This window comes from Aureobasidium melanogenum, assembly GCF_000721775.1.
Source record: "Aureobasidium melanogenum CBS 110374 unplaced genomic scaffold scaffold_9, whole genome shotgun sequence".
NCBI classification, from domain to species: domain Eukaryota; kingdom Fungi; phylum Ascomycota; class Dothideomycetes; order Dothideales; family Saccotheciaceae; genus Aureobasidium; species Aureobasidium melanogenum.
The window spans coordinates 615,305-632,979 of record NW_024470061.1 but is presented as its reverse complement, the minus strand read 5'-3'; the positions used below and the strand labels follow the sequence as shown (position 1 = coordinate 632,979).

Below are 17,675 nucleotides of genomic sequence, written 5' to 3'. Positions count from 1 at the left end.
GTATTTACCCGGCTACGCGATGTGGCAGAGCATAGTAGAACGTCCTTGTGGAGCGAGGAAGAGCGCTTTTGTGAGACTGTGTGGCGCGTAGCGTTAATTATCTATACAGTAGCGGCATTCCTTCGCGCTCTCAACCACGCAGATCACGGCAGTGCTGCTACGACAGGATGTCCCAGATATCATATACGTTTCGGAAGCACTGATAGACTTTTGGGCAATAGACCGGCTCTTGACCAAAGATGATATGCCAGGTATACCTATTATAAATAGGTTAGCATCTTGAATAACAGGACGTGTATCAGGTGGTCCATACTCCATCACTCTGCCTGCAGTCGCGTCGTCCAGAGATGTGTCCATCAGCCAGCTGTGGAACCAGATATAATGCGCGAGCGGCCGTTGCAAGATTTGGTCTCGAGACACGGCGAATTGGGCACAGCAAGCCACTCCAATTTGTTCCGGAACGGCGGTCGAGTTGAACAATTCCGTCCAGGCCTTAGCAAAGGCTCTCTCGGTTGCTGCTTCGTGTTTGTCTATACCAGCCTGCTCTTTCTTGTTGCGAAACGGCTGTATCTCTGCCGGGTTACAACCAGGCGTTGTATGACACCTGAAGTTTGCGTATCCGTTCCTCTGTACAAAATCTATGTTGAGCAACTGTAATGCTTTCGCGGCGTTCTGGTCATTGTGCCAGGAACTGAGATGGCTGTGTATGAAGGCGACGGTCTCGGGAAGATTGTCGTAGTGTTCAATGATGTACGTAAGGTAAGCATTTGCTTCTCTTCCTTTGTTTCTGGCTGTATGTAGTGGCGCGTTTCGATCGTCGGTCACGTAAACCGCATGTTCCCAACTGGAGCAAGGGGTCAGTTTTGCGCAGGCCTGCGGCTCTAGCTTCAACTTACTTGGGCAGCATACTTGAAACCCATTGAGTCTTCTCTTTCGCAGTTTTGGCGACAACCACGACCTTGCTCCTCGTGTCTCGAAGACCGGATTTTGGTGTCGCAAGTTTCTCGATTGTGCCGTTAATGAAAGAGTTGGAAATGGCATTCATAACAGCTCTGAGAGGATCTTCCGTTGTAGTCGATCCATTGACGCTCTCCGGATGCCTATGGCTCCAAAGACCTCCGTCTTGAGACAGCCTATCAATTTCGAGGATCGATTGATGGAGTTTGACGAACTGGCTTCTGAGCCATACCAGCGTTGTCAGAATCAACCCGCCGACGAGTATACGAGACAGTGCCCGCATAGCGAACGCGCCAGAGGGAAGGAGTGCTGCATCCAGAAGGGGATGATGAGATTTTGAGGTGTCAGATACGAATCTGCATCCTCTGCTGTCTCCTGGAAACATGTGAAACAGGCACCCAGATCTGCGGAGAACCTATGACATGTGCCGCGGCCACGCGTTCGAGGGGTCTCCATCCTAGGATTTTTTCAGCCCCTTGAACTTTCCTCCTTCGTATTCGTACTGCTGAAATGCTTTCTGCGCTTCACCAACAATAGCATCTGTGTGCCAAATGGCAAAAGACAAGCGTTCAAGATATGATCTGACATGATACGAAGCCTGGCGATGAGACCTAGACGATATATTTGATTGAAATTGCATCATGAGCACATACGGCCACAGTCAGCTGAAAACTGGGCATCCCGTCCGCTCTGCCATACATAAGCAGTTGAACGGCAGATTAGTACTACGGTGGGTGACCACGTGGGAATCCCTGCTGCTGTATGTATGGCATCTTGATCTTTTTGCGTCGTTGCGACTTTTTGAAGCTTTCTGCTGCTGTACTCTTTTCCTTTTGATTACCCTGAGAATCACCCCGTCTCACTCCTGATTCATGTTATCGATGTTCGTGGACGCAAAACCCAAGATGATCCCCTCTCCATCTTATGTTGTGTCAACAATTATATGTCAACCCTCACCAGCCTGACAAACTGCCGCGAGTCAGCTCTGTACATGAAACAATTGTACAGCTTGGCTCGCCTCCTACATGCTCAGGTATATAACCAAGAAATACGCAACCACATCGCGTTCTCCTTTTCATTGTCAAAATCAAATGTCGCCAGCCACAGATCTGTTTCGACCATACCTCGCAAGACATGCAAACCTGAGTGGTATTGGCGACGAAAGGCCTACCGCCCTTGAGATTGTGCATGATCTGAAGGCTGAGGGGACGCTCAAGGATGCCGTCATTCTCATCACTGGGTGCTCTGCTGGCCTGGGAATTGAGACTGCAAGAGCATTGTACCTGACTGGCGCAAAACTTTACTTGACATTCCGCAATATTGAGAAAGGTCAAGCTGCTATCAAGGCTATCACAGCAGACGCCCCCAAAGGACAAGATATAGAGTTCTTGAATCTGGATCTAGGTGATCTTGAGAGTGTGCGATCAGCCGCTGCCGATTTCAAGTCTAGAAGTAATAGACTCAACATCCTGATCAACAATGCTGGTGAGTTGATGCCGACTCCTTCCCGCATGGTAGAGGCTATGACTCTAGTTGTGAACGTGGTCGATCACGCACCTAGTGGGAGTGCGCCAGACATCTTCCATTGACAGTTTGCATGTTCATTCCAGATACTTTGTGTCTAATTGCAGCTCCATATCTCTCAGAACAAACTCAGGATATGGATGAAGGTGACGGACAGGCCTCAACATATGTGATTCTCGTCAAAATGAAAGCCATTAAGCTAATATTAAGAACTAGGTGTGATGGCCGCTCCTCAAGGAAAGACTGGCAGTGGCTTCGAGACTCACATGGGAAGCAACCACTTCGGCCACTTCTTGCTATTTGGACTACTCAGACCTGTTCTACTATCATCAGCTTCGTCCGAGCGCAAATCTCGCGTCATCAACTTGTCTAGCAGTGGCCATCTTATCAGTCCTGTCCGTTTTGATGATATGGAATTTGCTAAGGAAGGAAGCTATAACCCTTATGCCGCCTATGGACAAAGCAAGACAGCAAACATTTACATGGCCAACTATATCGACAGAGTCTATGGTTTGCAGGGTATTCGTGCTGTTTCGGTTCATCCTGGTGTCATCCTCTCAACTGAGCTTATGCGTCATCAGAAGGTCGAAGACCTCCACAGTATCGGCGACCCAGAGTACTTCAAGAAGATCGAGTGCAACGCAGGGCAGGGTGCTGCTACTACAGTATGGGCTGCATTGAGTCCCTACTTCGAGGATCATGGAGGACTTTACCTAGCTGAAGTCGGCGTAGCTCCTGCTCTTGCAGAGGACGAAGGAATTGGCAGATGCGGATATGCTCTCTATGCATACGATGAAGTGGCAGAGGATCGTCTGTGGGAAATCAGTATGAAAGCAGTCGGACTATAAAAGGGTATACAAAAGTAGCCGTTCATATGCGAACAGAACTTCATTGGCACTTGGCCCGAAGTTTGCCTGTTGATCCCGGTCATTGTGTCAATCGATCACTTGCCTGGGTTGTGCGTTCACGTCTTGACATCGTCTCAGTCGACAGCCGAGACAATCAATTGCTCGTATGCACGCATCGTTTGCTCGGCATCGCGTATGAATGTGGAAGGCGCCAGTGGTCATCCAACCAAACCTGATCTTCACCTGCACCTGCTTCCCGCACTCTCAACTCAATTCATATCAACAGGCATCTGCCAGCATGCCCCGCCAACGCAAGAAATCACCATTCGTCTGCTTCGCACCAGAAGGTGAACTCCACAGCGATTGCCAAAATGAGCCTTTCTCGAACGATGCTACCTTCCACGCCGACGACAGAAACAAGATCTGGATCGGTTATCGCAACAACCTGGATACCAGCTACAACGGCGGCATGACTTTTCGCCAGGTTCTTGCTCAGGCGGAGGTCAATCTTTTGCAAGCTATGAGCGCGAAGCCGAACAGTATTCAGCGCGCTCAATGGCTGGAGGCATTTCCAGGCGTCGCGACCAAAGCCAGTGACCATGTTGTCCAGCAACTAGAACGTGGAGAGCGTGCCTTCAAGCAGGCGACTTGTCCAAACGCTTTGTGCAGAAAAGGTGACGAAGTCTTGCAAATGGAATGGATCGCCATCAAATCCAACGCGTCCAGTTCGAAGAAGAGCGCCGAAGGATTCGTAAGTCACCCAATGTACAGCGCTTGTGTGGTTGTTGACTCCGGTGTATAGCTTGTTGGATATATCTTCCGTCTACAAGGTCAAGAGATGATCTCCATCTGTCGCAACTACTACTTCGATCTATACCGATTCCAGAGAGATGATGGCACTATCTCTCCTGACATGTTCCTACGCACGGTGTAAGCATATAACCGAATAAGCAGATCTCATACCTACACAAAAACTGATACACTACCTACAGGCAGTCTGACAGTAGCCCTCAAACTGCGGCCAAACCTGGTTCTAGGGCAAGCTCAAGGAAAAGCATGGTACGTCAAAGTTGGTCCAGTAATCATGATCCTAGCTGAATCTCTCCAGAAACGTCAACGCCGCTCTGTCAGACTGCAGTCGTCTGAAGCTCTGGACGATGAAGGTTCAGAGAATGCCTCTTCCGATGATGATTCATCAACGACAACTGCGCGTGCTACCGAGGGCAATACTGTTCCAACATCTCCCGGTATACCGGCCATCGAGCCTGCGCAAGTTCTGGAAGATGGAGTCCATGATAAAGGGGAAGAAGTCGTGCCAGCCAGCACCGTTGTTGGTCCCCTACCAACCAGAGACGAGTACACATGGATGATCTGCCAAATCTGTCACACCTACGGTGTACGCGCACTCGCAATGCCGAACATCGCCAGCCATATCAGGACTCTAGAGCAGGCAACCAGAGAAGACAAGAGACTTGTCCTGTGCCAATCATTCGCAAAGATCATGACAATCCTGGTTACCACCACTTCAGCAAACCCTGTTTCCAACTTCTTGGATGAGGAATATGAAAACATGGTCAACGCCGCTGTTGCTGAATTTGGTATGGACCTTCTGAGCAGGAATGAAGGAACCATATTCATGGAGAGGATGGGCAGAGCTATGATCGCGGGTCAAAGTGAGGACTTGGACATGGCATACGCTGCTCTCAGAGCATCGATGATAGCCTACGCAGGTCGTAAGTAATGGGTCGACTAGCCATCAGTCACGTGTTGAAAGAGCTTCAACGCATTCTTTGCCGTCACGCGGTAGCGTGGATAGTCTCATATCATTTGGTAACAAAGCTGATCCGTCATACAATCCAAGACTGTGGTTGAACGACCTGCGACTAATCAGCGTATAAAACGATAGTTCGCGTCGATCTTACAAGATGTCTCCATACACTACGAGCGTTGTAGCAAGATCTGGCCACTATAGGCCATGGTACTAAGACATGCAGTCTGTGGGGCCGAACATGTGTCCATTGGACGTTGTTCCTACGGCCAAACTCTAACGAGACGTGAAACATTGACAGCGGGGTGATGGTGCCAGAGTGTGGATCGTTGCCGTTGTGTTTCTGATCACATCGTCAGATAGTCTGGCCGTTGCAAGCTCTCCGCACTTCTTCAAACTGAGACACCACCAACCACAATCGTTGCAGGACCTAAGTGTTGAGCTTGTTTGATCGCCAAATCTGCTGCACGCGTAGACGGTGAGCTCGCAGGACCCACGTGATGGGCTTTCGTGACTGGCGTTCGCGACTTGTGCATGAGGAACGGAGCCATAAATTTTTTGGTGAGACATGAGACTGCTTGTCGGGATCAGTGGTTGGACGTTGCGGCCAGATCTCCATATATGCAACTATACTCTATTGCGTGATGAGGAACGGTCCGACGCGACTCCAGTACGACGTTTGGTAAACGCGGATGTGGGTAGCCAGGATCTTGGGTGACTACCACGCAAATCTAGTCTAAATGCATCTCATAGAATAGTTCGTTGTTCGAATCGTGATGTGACATAAGAGAATGTTTCGAGGGTTTATGAATGCCATATACTGATCGAACATGTACCAAGGATAGCAAAGGTGGTTGCTCTTTGGCAGCCCAAGCTGCACCCGTGCAATAATAAGGTATCCGTGTTAGGCAATAGGTACTTGTACGTGAGTGCTGGTAAAGGCCGAGCAAGAGCGATCTTTGCCTCGTTGCGCCTTTGCACTTGTCCCAGGGTCCTCAGCTGTCAGGTCATGGTGGAGTAAAACCAGTATAACCGTTGAAAGAGCGTTGCATGATGGTCCTGTTATACGTACTAGAGGCTCAACTGTCGCAGTGAAGCATACTATAGAATATGGTCTCTCAATATGCTGATGTTTGGCGCATCGTAGATATGGAGAAGAACATTCAACGGAAGCGACATGCGTAGAGAGGCTTGTCACGATGATTTTCCATCGATAGTTTTCTGTGGCTGGAGAGAAGAATATGCGTCACAACAGCTTGCGAAGTTGCTATGTGGCACCGCAAACGGACGGATCATGACAGCCTTTGGCACTTGGCGGAAGGAAATGCTAAGGTGAGGTCACGGACGAGAAGGTGCGATGCAAGTCCTTCTGTGACCGGAGGTCAACAGGCCAGGACCGAGGAGTTTGACCTCAATGTCGAAAGGTAGCTGTCACGTGCCCTACAGCCGGTCAACTCGAACCAAGATCTTCAAAAAGGAATGCTATGAGTCAAGGGCAGAGTTGTCCGGGTACGGGAATGTGATGCGAAACGCAGTTGCAGTGGAGAGTGTAAACGGTGTACGATTTCCTTCTATGTCGAGTGATTCTCTGCCACACCGAAACAGTCATGATACGAGCGCAATACGAATTGATGCGCACGAAGTCAGAGGTCGTGCTAGAAGTGCACCAGGTGTTTCAAGGGTCCATATTCCATCTAGGCCGAGCTCATCCAGGGTCCAGGCTTCCTGACCGACATTTAACCAGCCAACCTATTTTCTTCTGGCGCGTGAGCCGATCTTCCAGAGGATGCTTCCGGGGCAGCGAGCTGAGATTGAGCAAACACAGCTAGAACTACTCGAGTTGGAAAAACGGAGGGCGATGTGATGGTGTGGAGTATGGCCGCGCGACAAGTGTCGTTGCGACAACGTGACAAACAGATGCTTTGTGCATTCACATGCAACGGATATTGGCATAATCTGATCAAATTGATGCTCCCTGCACGGTGCAGAGATCTGCATGCAATATCAAATCAATTGAGTCAAGGTTGTCTCCATTCAATTTGCGAGCATCAAGCAAAGTCGCTGAACGTCCTGCCTTCCGGCCAGAACAAGCAATCTACAGACTCGAAGCCAGCAACCAGGTGACTGGCGCGGCTGCATGAACATCTGAATTAGGAGCTGAGGGAAGTACGGAACTGTACAGTAGGACCGTGCTGTGCATGAACCAAGGAAACAGGATAGCCTCAGGCGTGTAGGTCTCCCGACAAGTCGAGCATATCATGTGTCAGCTCTGTGCCTTGGTATTACAAACGCTGAGCAAGTTGGCTCCTCAAGCAAATCGGAAATAATTGGAGTGTGTCCAGGGATTTGGATTGGGATAACACCAAAGGGTCTGTGAACCTACACGTGCCATGTGCAAATTTAACAGGATTGGTATGAAAGGCCATGGGTAACCAGATGTCAAGCGGTACGGGCCATCTCAGGGTCTCTCTGGGGGAAATGACCGACAGTCTGCGCGAACTTGAAACACGAAAGTTTACATGCACCAGGTGGAAGACACTAGAAAAGATTTTTTGTTCTCGAAACCGAGTCAAGGCGAGAAGAGTTGATGCCTCCATGATCTGTGAATCTAGGGCACTGGTCCGCGATTCGGAGGCAAAGAAGAAAAAAACAGCAAAAGGTTCAGCGAATTGTCGGAGGCTAGGCAGCTTGCAGCCGTTGGCGGTGAGGTCCAGGAGGCACGCACAGCATCGTTCTAAAATCGCGGCTTCGCAACAGACCGAGGCTGTGCTCCTTTCTTCGAATGAGGAATGCAGTGCTGCATCATGGCACAGATGATAGCGTCAACGCAGGTGCAGAAATGCATCGGTCCACCATGTTGCGGCTCTGGAGTATTCTATTTTATGATTGCGTATCGTGATAGCAACGGTATGTATGACCCGATGATCGCCTAGCAAGGCTGTGCGACTGAGCTGCGTGTCTACCATTGTACAAGTCGGGTGTACGACCCGAGTTTCGGGGCTGCCGGGTAGTGACAATGAGCTGAACGAACGCGACGACCGGATATTAGCGATGTGAGTACAAAGTCAGCTATCATATACCATTGTGTAGCTTTGCAGAAATCGAGAGAAACCGAATAGAAAGATCATGGAATGTGGTCTAATAAGAAAGTGGTCAGATCGCATAAAAAAAAAGCAAAAATCGTGCAGCCTGCAAGTGTACCTACCCCTGTTGATCCGGGGAACCGTGTCTTGGAAAACGTACCAGGAACTCGGAAACCTGCTGCCATCTTCCATCATCCAGTCATATCTCGGACAATTTCAAGCACCCCCATGCGATTATGTGTTAACTATGACGAGACTACGGGATGGGCTCGGTTTTCCCCTTGAAAATCGTCGATTTTTTTGACAGGTGTGCGAGTAAGCCACGTGTGCAAGTGCGGGAACTCCAGCAACTCTCATTCCAAGGGGCCGATCAATGGAGATGTTCCGGCAGCGAGCATCGAGATTACGATTCATCCACCTCATGCTGTTCCCGGCAATTGGGTGTCCAGAGAAGAGCGTGCAACACACACAGTCTTCTCGACTGATCAGGCCAGATAGAGCGGACCGAGATCATCGAAGAAAAAATTGCTTCTATGAAAATTCTACAGCCTTCGGTCGGACAATCATTCGCTTAGACCGCTGTTTAGATTGAAAATGCTTTAGCTGAAGAGATTGGGCTTGGTGCGACGTCAGGTCAGCAACGTGGACGGACGAGTCATGGCTTGGAATCGTTTGATGAGCGTTTGTAGCAATTTGCCACGACGTCCGGCACCGCATTCTCACCTTGAGACACATGTCTGTCCGTCGACGGTCGGCCGTTGGCGATCGGTTCGGTGCTTTTGGCTTTTGTCTCAAACTGACCAAACCTTGAGCTGGATCGCTTGCATGCTTAGGGTAACCGCCGTACTGCTTAGCTGAGCAGGCACCTGGTCAAGCCATCGTTGCTGACACGTATAGTAGGTTTCGAGTTTCGACGGAGCAAGTACCTCGGGCGTGGGCAGCAACTATGCACAATGGCAAGTCGGCCACCTCACCGCTGCTCTTGTGCGGCACACAAACAGCAGGAAACATGGAATTCGAAGGCTGCAGGATGTGACATGAAACAAGGATGATGTACATGAATTGATTGATGGCTCTTGATCATCCGAATAGAAACGTCACAATCCAAGTGGTTCCAAGATTAGAGTAGTCTTGTCAGCCTTGCTGTCGAACGGATACGAAGCTAGCCCGGTGTCTCCTTTTCGGTGCGGGCAGTCCTTGTTCGACTCACGGACCATCGGTCCTTGGGCACGATCGTTAGTCACCCACCCTACGCTTCAAGTTGCATCATGGCCAATAACTTGAGGCGTCTATCACTCTAAGTAGATATATAGATGTCTGCCTGCTCCCACTCTGATCGCTCTCTTCATTCCACACACATCCACAAAATCCACTACAAGCTTCATCTACACCACGAGCTTCCAGCACTCGGCTCTCAAATCACTTTACTCTACAACAACAACAACCTGCCAATAAACAACCAACTTCACAATGCCTGCCATGGTCGAATTCCCTCCCTGCCCTGGCCCTCCCCCAAACAGGCCTCTGCCTCCTCTTCCCAAGTGAATCATCAGCCACTTTGGGTGAAGCCTAAACAATCTCATCAACACACCAACGTTTCAAGAGGAGATATTGCCTGCGCATCAGGCGTGCATATCACTCTATCCACCTGTCAGCTGCCCACTTTCAAGACTGCACCTGCGTCGACCTTGATTGCGTTTCGCGATTAGGCATATTCGATCATTCACTCTCATTGGATCCCCACCTCTTCATTTCGAAGCATGATCCGCAGCATGCATGGCTCCACCCCCACCGCCAGCGCAAATCAGCGGTCCGTCAGGCATATGCTTGTGCCCGCCCTCTTTGACATCCCCACTTGCTCATGAGCATGTAACCAGAAGACGACACGTCTTGGCTCTTTCATGCTACTATCAAATGAGCATAGCACGCCGGCCGGCCGGCCATCTTGTGCACCATTATCACGCCTTTTAATCGATGAACCAATATCTTCGACACGCTTTTACGGACTTTGCTATCATCTTTGAGTCATTGGTCTTGGACACCAATGTAAAGGAGTTTATTGCATGGAGTGTTTCGGAAATTTCTACTATTAGCATCAATATACCCCATGGCAGCAGACAGAATCGCGCCTTCTAGTTCTATTCTTACAATCAAAAGACATTGTAACCACTCAAACCTGATTGCCTTTTGCGGCTCAAATCCATGCGATGCTTACTGTGATCACCTATTTCCAATTGTAGTAGACTTTTTTCTCCACGCGGTAAGCGTGCAATTTCGATTTACCTATGCGTGCCCCACTGCTTTACGCATGTTTAAGCCAAGTACGAAAGCGAATGTCTCTTGTCTCCAATACTTGGTCTCGCTTCGCTGCACCCCGATAATGGGCGAATGACTCAGTTTCACAATTGTTCGGAGTGCGCGATGTGAAGGTTCTCTGCAATTGAGATCGTCAGGCACGGCATGAACTGTAACCACAATTATGCTGCGAACCTCGATCGATTCAGAACCGTCTCGAGGCATACTATAACTTGGTGCAGCTACATCATCTCTCTCTCATTCCAAGGACAACCATGAACGATGATGCATGCAGTACCGGAATACGACGATTGGCCATGACAGAATCGCAGAGCCTCAAGGTTTCAGAACGGAAGCGTAAAGTCGATATGCCGTCTCTTATCGAGATTTTACGCCATGATCGACTGTACCTCCACGGGGTTCAGAACTTTACAATACGTGTATCACAACAGATTGTGAATCCATGGCCCGCTATCGCAACGTGATAGACACGAAAAGGGGTCAGCTTGACTTCTCCTGTCCACGTCAATAGATAGACCGAAGCACTGACTGGTTCGAATCCTTCCATCCTGTCGGCCAGGGAATCCTTCGGGGTTGAGCTCCAATACCGTGCAACACGTGGGAAGAATTTCAAATGTTTGACGATCTAAAACCATACCAATTCCCGGAAGGATTCAGACACGAGGCAGCAACTTCTACTTAGGGTAACAATATTGGCTACGCTATGAATAACCTCTCGGAGGAACAGCGGGCTGGTGAATCTCCCCCACTCTTGCGTGGCTTGCGTTTTCGTGGAGACAGCTCCTTTGAGCCTCCTTTTGATCTACCCATAAACCTGACTAGGCAACGACGGAGCAAGTTGGAGGAACACTACAATTATCCTTGTCGCCATTTCTGCACTTGCCAGCACACGAAACAGGTGTGTATCTCGGCAACGCGGCATGCTGTGGACCATTTGATATAACGCTCGAGTTCATGCAGGAAAGTGCAGTAGCGCAGAGATGACGAGCAAGTTCATGACGCCGGCGGCAAGCGCGGTGTGGTGTGGTTCGCACTTAGACTTCACATTCATTGCCTTTTCCAACCTGGTCCAGTTTCCAGACAACCCGAACAGGTCAGCAGCGCCGCACCACTTATCTCGGACTTGCAGACCGCACATGCAACGAAGATCAGGACCACGTGCCTGACATTCTCATTAAACACCTCATCTATCGAGCGATATGTGCTATATTAATTGTACGATAAGCATTCATTTGTCCAATGGATGACGGACATCAACCAATTTGCGTGGCTGCATGACAATTACTCAGCAACGCCGTGTGCTACGACAGAGCATAGCAAAGCGGTGCAATTGGAATGGCATGCGAAAAGCAAGTCACATGCGTTTCTGAATTACCAGTACATCGGTCGAGTACCATATCTGAAGTTGTCTGACGAAGCGAACTCGCAGACAATCAAACAGCGCACCTCGTTCAAGCATTGGTCGTACCACCTCTTGTCGACCCACTTGCTCCATGACATGGATATCCTCCAACTCCAGTTTTCCCACGTAGCTGGGATGCAGTGGCATGAGCTGCAAGTACATGCTTGATGAGTGACTGCATGACTGGACGCATATTCTCCTCAAGGTTATCGGCGCCAACCGGGCGACTGCTCTCATCTATCTGCCGACCATGGACGACGTGCAACTTTATGCGCATCACCAAGCGCTTGCATCTCGTCAGCCAGCTGACGGGACGACCGATTGGCATCTGTAGCCAAGCAAAGTACCTGCTTGAGGCGTCGAGTTTCAGCCCGAGTTTGACGTCCTCAGTATCATCCTGAAGCTGAGGGTGCTGAATTTACCTGCGGAGTCTGGACCGCAACGTACCGAAGCAACCTTCACGACGAGGTACACAATGTACATACTACAAAGTTTGAAGACTCTACATCCTCCAGTGCGTGTACCCATCTCATCCAAACGACAGCCTGGACCGTCTGCTCAACTTGTGTCACAACTGCCATGCAGACGTTCTGCGGGCTCCACAGTATCAGCAAGCGCCTCGAAGGTCTTATTTCTGCCGGTCTCACAAGCCGAGCTGGTGTCAGCAGAGGCATGAGCTCAGGACTCTCGTTGTCAAGTTGGGTTTGACTTTGATATTGCATATGCACAGGCACAGTAGTTGCACATCTGACTGAGAGCTCGTGTATCTTTTGCTGGTGGATGCCATACTTTCAGATTGGAGCTGAAGTAAGCTCGAGAAGCATGTATACCAGCGAGGTACCTGTCTCTTTTCCCATGCGCCAGGTCCTCAATTGAATGCTGTAGAATCAGTCTTCCCTGAAAGGCAACCCTGCCCTTTCTGTCATTTGCGCTTACAGCAAGTCGTGCTCTCGATGATGTCCACAAGTTGTCTTAGATCTGGTTGCAGTTCTATTGTTTCGACAGCCTATTTCTTTGCAGCGAAAGGTAAGTTCTCAGCATAGCAACAGCCCGGCTTGCGTGGACTATCACCCTGTACCATTGTAGTTGAAGAAGGAAATTCGTTACGAGCTGGACTTCAATGCAGCAGCTCAAACACGCCAAAACATGACCATCTCGCTCCTCATTCCATTGTCGCGGTTTCTAAGACAGTTGTGATACTATCAGGGATACTAAGATGCATTCTTCCAGTATGGATTGTTAGCTCATGAGTCTGGTGAACCAATTACAGGCGGCGTACAATTTAGATGGCAAGTAAGAAGGTGCATAGCTATGGGAACCTGATTGTATATGTCCTACGAGACGCCAGTGTATCCTGAACATTAAGAAATGAAACAACGCTTATAAACACACGCTGTCGTCAGCCCAAGCAAGGGTTTACAAAGAAGAACATTCAGAGGACAAGATCAAAACACTACACGAAGACCACGACCCATCAAAGACTTCTTAGGCCTTGGTTTCTTTGGGCTCCTTAGGTTCCTTATCCTTCTTCTTTTTCTCCTTCTTCTGGGCAGCCTCGGCCATGAGCTGCTCGAAGGCGAGATGATCGCCCTCTTCGTCAGGACTGCGTGCGGCCTTGGAGAAGACGTCTCCAATAACGAGCAAAGCGTGGGCACGCTCAATACGCTTGTCGACCTTGACGGTTTTATCATAGAGGACCTTGTCGCAGACGTCGCGGAGCACGCTTTGGATCTCGAACTTGGAGCCTCGCCATGCGGCAGCTAGAATCTTGCCTGTCACGCGACGCTCAAAGTCGGCCTTCTTCTCATCGGTCCAGTCTTCACCTCCACGTTCCTCTGCGCGAGCCATCTCTTCGATCTCCATCTGGGCGCTGATAGCGGTGCTGACTGTACCCCAGGTCTCCTTGACGAGCGTACCCTTGTCCTTCAGGCGTGAGAAGAAGCCGGTGACACCACCAATAATGGGTTTCTGGCTCTTGATGAAAGTGGCAGATTTTTGTGTATAGGTTTGGCCGATGGCGTGTAGGATCTCCAGACCGAATGACTCCATCTTAAGGTTCTCAACTTCTTGCTCCATCTTCTTGCGGAATGAAGCGGTGACGTCCTTGCCCTTGTCGGTCTCTGTCCATACACTGACGCGGTTGATGAGCTTCTTGGACAAGTCCTCGATACGCTCCTCGCGTGCACGTTCTCGCTCGGCCTCAAAAGCAGCCAGTTCCTCCTTTTGCTCCTTGGTCAAGCCACCCTTCTTCTTTTCCTTTGCACGTAGGCTCTTCTCTGCTTCGCTGACACCAGCGGCTTCCATACGGGCCTCTTCTTCGGCGCGGTCTGTGAGGGCAAGACGAGTGGGTACTCCCTTTGGTCTTTCTTGCGAGTAGGCTGGCGGGGCTGGTTCCTCTTCGGAGAGGTTCATCTTTTCCATACCATCCTTCAGATCGGCGGCTGCACTAGCGTGGGACTGAGCAGCGGCCTCGTGGGTAGCCTTGTCCATGCTTGCTTTCTTCTCGTCGACAGCAGCGGCAGCGGCTTCGGCCTCTGCTTCGGCGGCGGCATTTTCTTCCTCGTGACGCATGGTAATTTCCATCGACTTCTCCATATCGCGGACCATGGAGATCTCGCCGATCCTGTTTGTGGTCTCAGCTTGAAGTCGGAGGTGCGTGATAGGCGTTGACTCTGCTTACCAGTCTGCAAAGGCGTGACCACCAAAGATCTCGTTGAACATCTCGGAGGGGTCCTCTGTAAAGCCGTCAACTCTTGTCGTAGTCTGTAGTTTATGTCGAGTCTCGTACCGAAGCCTGTGTTGGGCATAGCACCCTCCTTGCCGTAGTCATCATATTGCTTGCGAAGTTTCTCATCACTGAGTACCTGATAAGCCTCGCCGATCTAAACAGACAAGCGGTCAGAAGACATGATTTTGCGAGATATGGACAGGCGACGCACTTCCTGGAACTTGGCGCTCGCCGTCTCGTCGCCGGGGTTCTTGTCGGGATGCAGGCGGATGGCGAGTTTGCGGTATGCCTTCTTGATCTCGACGTCGGTGGCAGTGGGGGACACTTCTAGCGCGTCATAGTATGCTGTGTCCTTGACCATCTTGGCCGGTGATCGAGTCTTTGTTGTTGTTTCTGAGCTTGATGTCGGGAGTCGAGTCTCGGTATGCTACTCCGTCTAGTGGCCCGAGTTCGGTAGAAAACAGATCGTTTGCTAAGCCAGAATTGTATAACAATATGTTGGGCGTCGCTGGCAACAAAAGTTGTTGTGACTATCAAGTTTACTTGGTACCTAAATTGTGGCCGCGAATCGGTGGCTTGGCACCTGACGTATGCAATCGCGAGACATGTGAAAGACATTCTGAATTGCATCAAGCAAATATGTCCATTCATCGATTCAGTTATGGTATCTGAATATATTGTATATCTCTACAACCGCATGCATGACCGAAATTACATCACTGAAGTAAGACCATAATATCACCCTCTCAACAACCATCAACCCTGTCAAACCATGCCCATGCGTTGTCCCCAGGAACCGCTGCTTCTATGATCACTCCGAGTCTCTGCACGACCCCGTCTGCTCCAACCTCGAATCTAGCCTTCAAGTAGTCATCCGCCGTCTTCGAGTCATAGATCACGTATCGTATCTCCAAGAGCCAATGCTCTCCCGATACGTGTCGGAAGGTGAACAACACGTTGCCACCTTTGGACTTCGCGTAGAGCAACAGGTCATGAGAGTCCACTTCTTCGACTCCAGTCTTATCCAGCATATCTGAGGGCGCCTCGAGACCGATGCTGAAGTTTCCGTAAGCCGCATTTGTGTATGTTCCTGTATAACTTCGCAAAGGAAGTTGTGGGTGCACAGGCTCCGATGGTACATCTGGGTATAGCTTGGAAGGAAGAGTCTTGAGCTTCTCTTCACGTTTCTTTGTCAAGTCACTTTGCCTGATACACTGTCAGCTAGTGGACGTGTGTGCTGCGTACTGCATGCACTCACGTCTTGTTCATGTCGTAAAACTCATCCTCAGGGCCACCCAGAAACTCGTCAATCAAGCGCCATCCCATAGCCTCGAAAGCAGTGCTCATTGAGTTTTGAATCATCACAAATCCAAATTTGCGGTCGGGCAAGAACTTGAAACTTGATGCGTAACCACTGATGCCACCAGTGTGCCCAAAGACCCTTTCGCTGCGATATACACCTGCATCAAGTCCCAGTCCATACCAGAAGGGCCCTGAATAGGGCGCCGTCTCGACGCTTTGCATAGATGAGGGATACTTCAGCTTAGCATGGCCTTCTTTAGAGACCGGGCCAGACTCGTACATTAAAGTGCGGACCCACTTGCTGTAATCAATGACGTTGGAGATGATGCCCGCAGCTCCATTCGCTGGATTAGATTGGTTCAGTGCCCATTTGGTGTAAGAAGACGTCTCTTTGTTCCACGCATAGCTGTCAGCCAGTATGCAACGAGGATTCGATGCCTGACAACTGGCTACATCTTCCCGAGAGTAGTATGATTCGTTCATTCCAAGAGGCTCAAAGATCCAATCGCGCAGAAGATCTGCTTGCGATTTCCCGGTCACAGATTCAATGACATGCGAGACTGCAGTGAAGAACAGGTTGCAGTATTGCCAGACCGTTCTGAAGCTTGCACTCAACTCAAGATGACGCATAAGATAAGTCTGGCTCTTGGTATCCAAGCCTTGGTCGTACCACACAGCATCGTGTCTGGGCATACCAGTTCGGTGGGATAAGGCATCGAGGAGAGAAACATGAGTCGTAAGATAGTCGTCCTTGAGAACAAAGTCGTTGCCAACAAGAAAGTGGAGTGGTGTGTCCCATTCAATGTGGCTGAAATTATCTTGATCCTGGATCAACAGAGCCGCGAGAGAAGCTGTGAAAGATTTGGTAGTGCTAGCGACCTGGTAGAGTGTATGAGGTGTGAATGGCACGTTGGGCAGAGTTGCATAGCCATAGCCCTTTGCGTGTCAGTTTCAGGAATTCGACACCTAATTTCCAGATTGCACATAGAAGTCATCAAAGCATAGAGGAAGCAGAAATGCGTAAAAGGTGCTATAGAGATGATCAAGGAAAGCCACAGATAAAGCGCAGTAAGATTGTTTCAAGATTTGAGAAATGGTATTACCTTGGACCATGTCTTGTTTTCGTGGACTACAGCAATGGCAAGACCAGGAATATGCCACTCTTGCATAAGACGGTCGACAAACGAGTCAAAGGCAGGATGGAGCGGAGTTTTGTCGGTAATCTGAACATTATGATGACTGAGGTACGATTGCGATGTGTCTAAGGATGAGACTAAGGCCAAGAACAGAAAGTGAGCAGCCAGGCAGAAAGCAAACGGCGAAGTTGGAAAATGGCGCATGCTGACGAATGTGGGCATGGAAACCAAAAGTCAAAGCAAAGGGAAAACTTGCAGGACAAAGGAAGAGGCAGCGAGAGATAAGGAAGGGCATGTGAATTTAGGGCGCGGGGTGTGAAGGATTGGCGAAGGATGCAGGCCAAGGTAATGATGGAGTTCAAAATATTACTGTGTGAAGAGCCAAACCCCGTCGAAAAGACGCGACACGCAGCAACCATCCAGTGCCATGTGAAGCAGGTAGTGGAGCCAGACATGACAAGGCATGCGTTATTTTGAAAGTCTCTCATCAGACCCGACGTTGAGGGCTGGTGGTCGAAGCTGCGGAGTGGAACAAACAGTCTGGTCTGGAAGGCAGGCACACTCTCGTCAGCTCGTCCGTGTCTTGGCGGGAAGGTATGGATGAGTATGTC

The 17,675-nt window shown here is 49.8% G+C and overlaps 5 protein-coding genes across 5 annotated transcripts; 2 read left to right on the top strand and 3 right to left on the bottom strand.

Annotated features, from left to right (window-relative positions):
• Positions 1-181: 181 nt before the first annotated feature.
• M437DRAFT_14473 (uncharacterized protein) lies at positions 182-858 on the bottom strand (the record flags this gene model as incomplete). Its single annotated transcript, XM_041018765.1, has 2 exons — positions 182-257; positions 314-858. Coding segments are annotated over 2 exons (621 nt in total), but the record flags the coding sequence as incomplete, so codon positions are not given.
• Positions 859-2,048: 1,190 nt separating this feature from the next.
• M437DRAFT_75135 (NAD(P)-binding protein) lies at positions 2,049-3,329 on the top strand (the record flags this gene model as incomplete). Its single annotated transcript, XM_041026362.1, has 2 exons — positions 2,049-2,442; positions 2,698-3,329. 2 exons carry the CDS (start codon positions 2,049-2,051, stop codon positions 3,327-3,329), a joined length of 1,026 nt encoding a protein of 341 aa, XP_040880281.1.
• A 298-nt stretch (positions 3,330-3,627) lies between these two features.
• On the top strand, positions 3,628-5,070 carry M437DRAFT_47838 (uncharacterized protein; the record flags this gene model as incomplete). The annotated part of the gene is made up of 3 exons (XM_041021536.1): positions 3,628-4,080; positions 4,132-4,259; positions 4,281-5,070. 3 exons carry the CDS (start codon positions 3,628-3,630, stop codon positions 5,068-5,070), a joined length of 1,371 nt encoding a protein of 456 aa, XP_040880280.1.
• Positions 5,071-13,383: 8,313 nt separating this feature from the next.
• Positions 13,384-14,987, bottom strand: M437DRAFT_47663 (DnaJ-domain-containing protein; the record flags this gene model as incomplete). The annotated part of the gene is made up of 5 exons (XM_041021500.1): positions 13,384-14,367; positions 14,410-14,521; positions 14,579-14,633; positions 14,687-14,780; positions 14,838-14,987. 5 exons carry the CDS (start codon positions 14,985-14,987, stop codon positions 13,384-13,386), a joined length of 1,395 nt encoding a protein of 464 aa, XP_040880279.1.
• A 385-nt stretch (positions 14,988-15,372) lies between these two features.
• Positions 15,373-17,268, bottom strand: M437DRAFT_47971 (beta-lactamase/transpeptidase-like protein; the record flags this gene model as incomplete). The annotated part of the gene is made up of 3 exons (XM_041021564.1): positions 15,373-15,832; positions 15,885-16,864; positions 17,032-17,268. The coding sequence occupies 3 exons, from the start codon at positions 17,266-17,268 to the stop codon at positions 15,373-15,375; spliced, it is 1,677 nt and encodes a 558-aa protein (XP_040880278.1).
• Between the last annotated feature and the right edge of the window lie 407 nt (positions 17,269-17,675).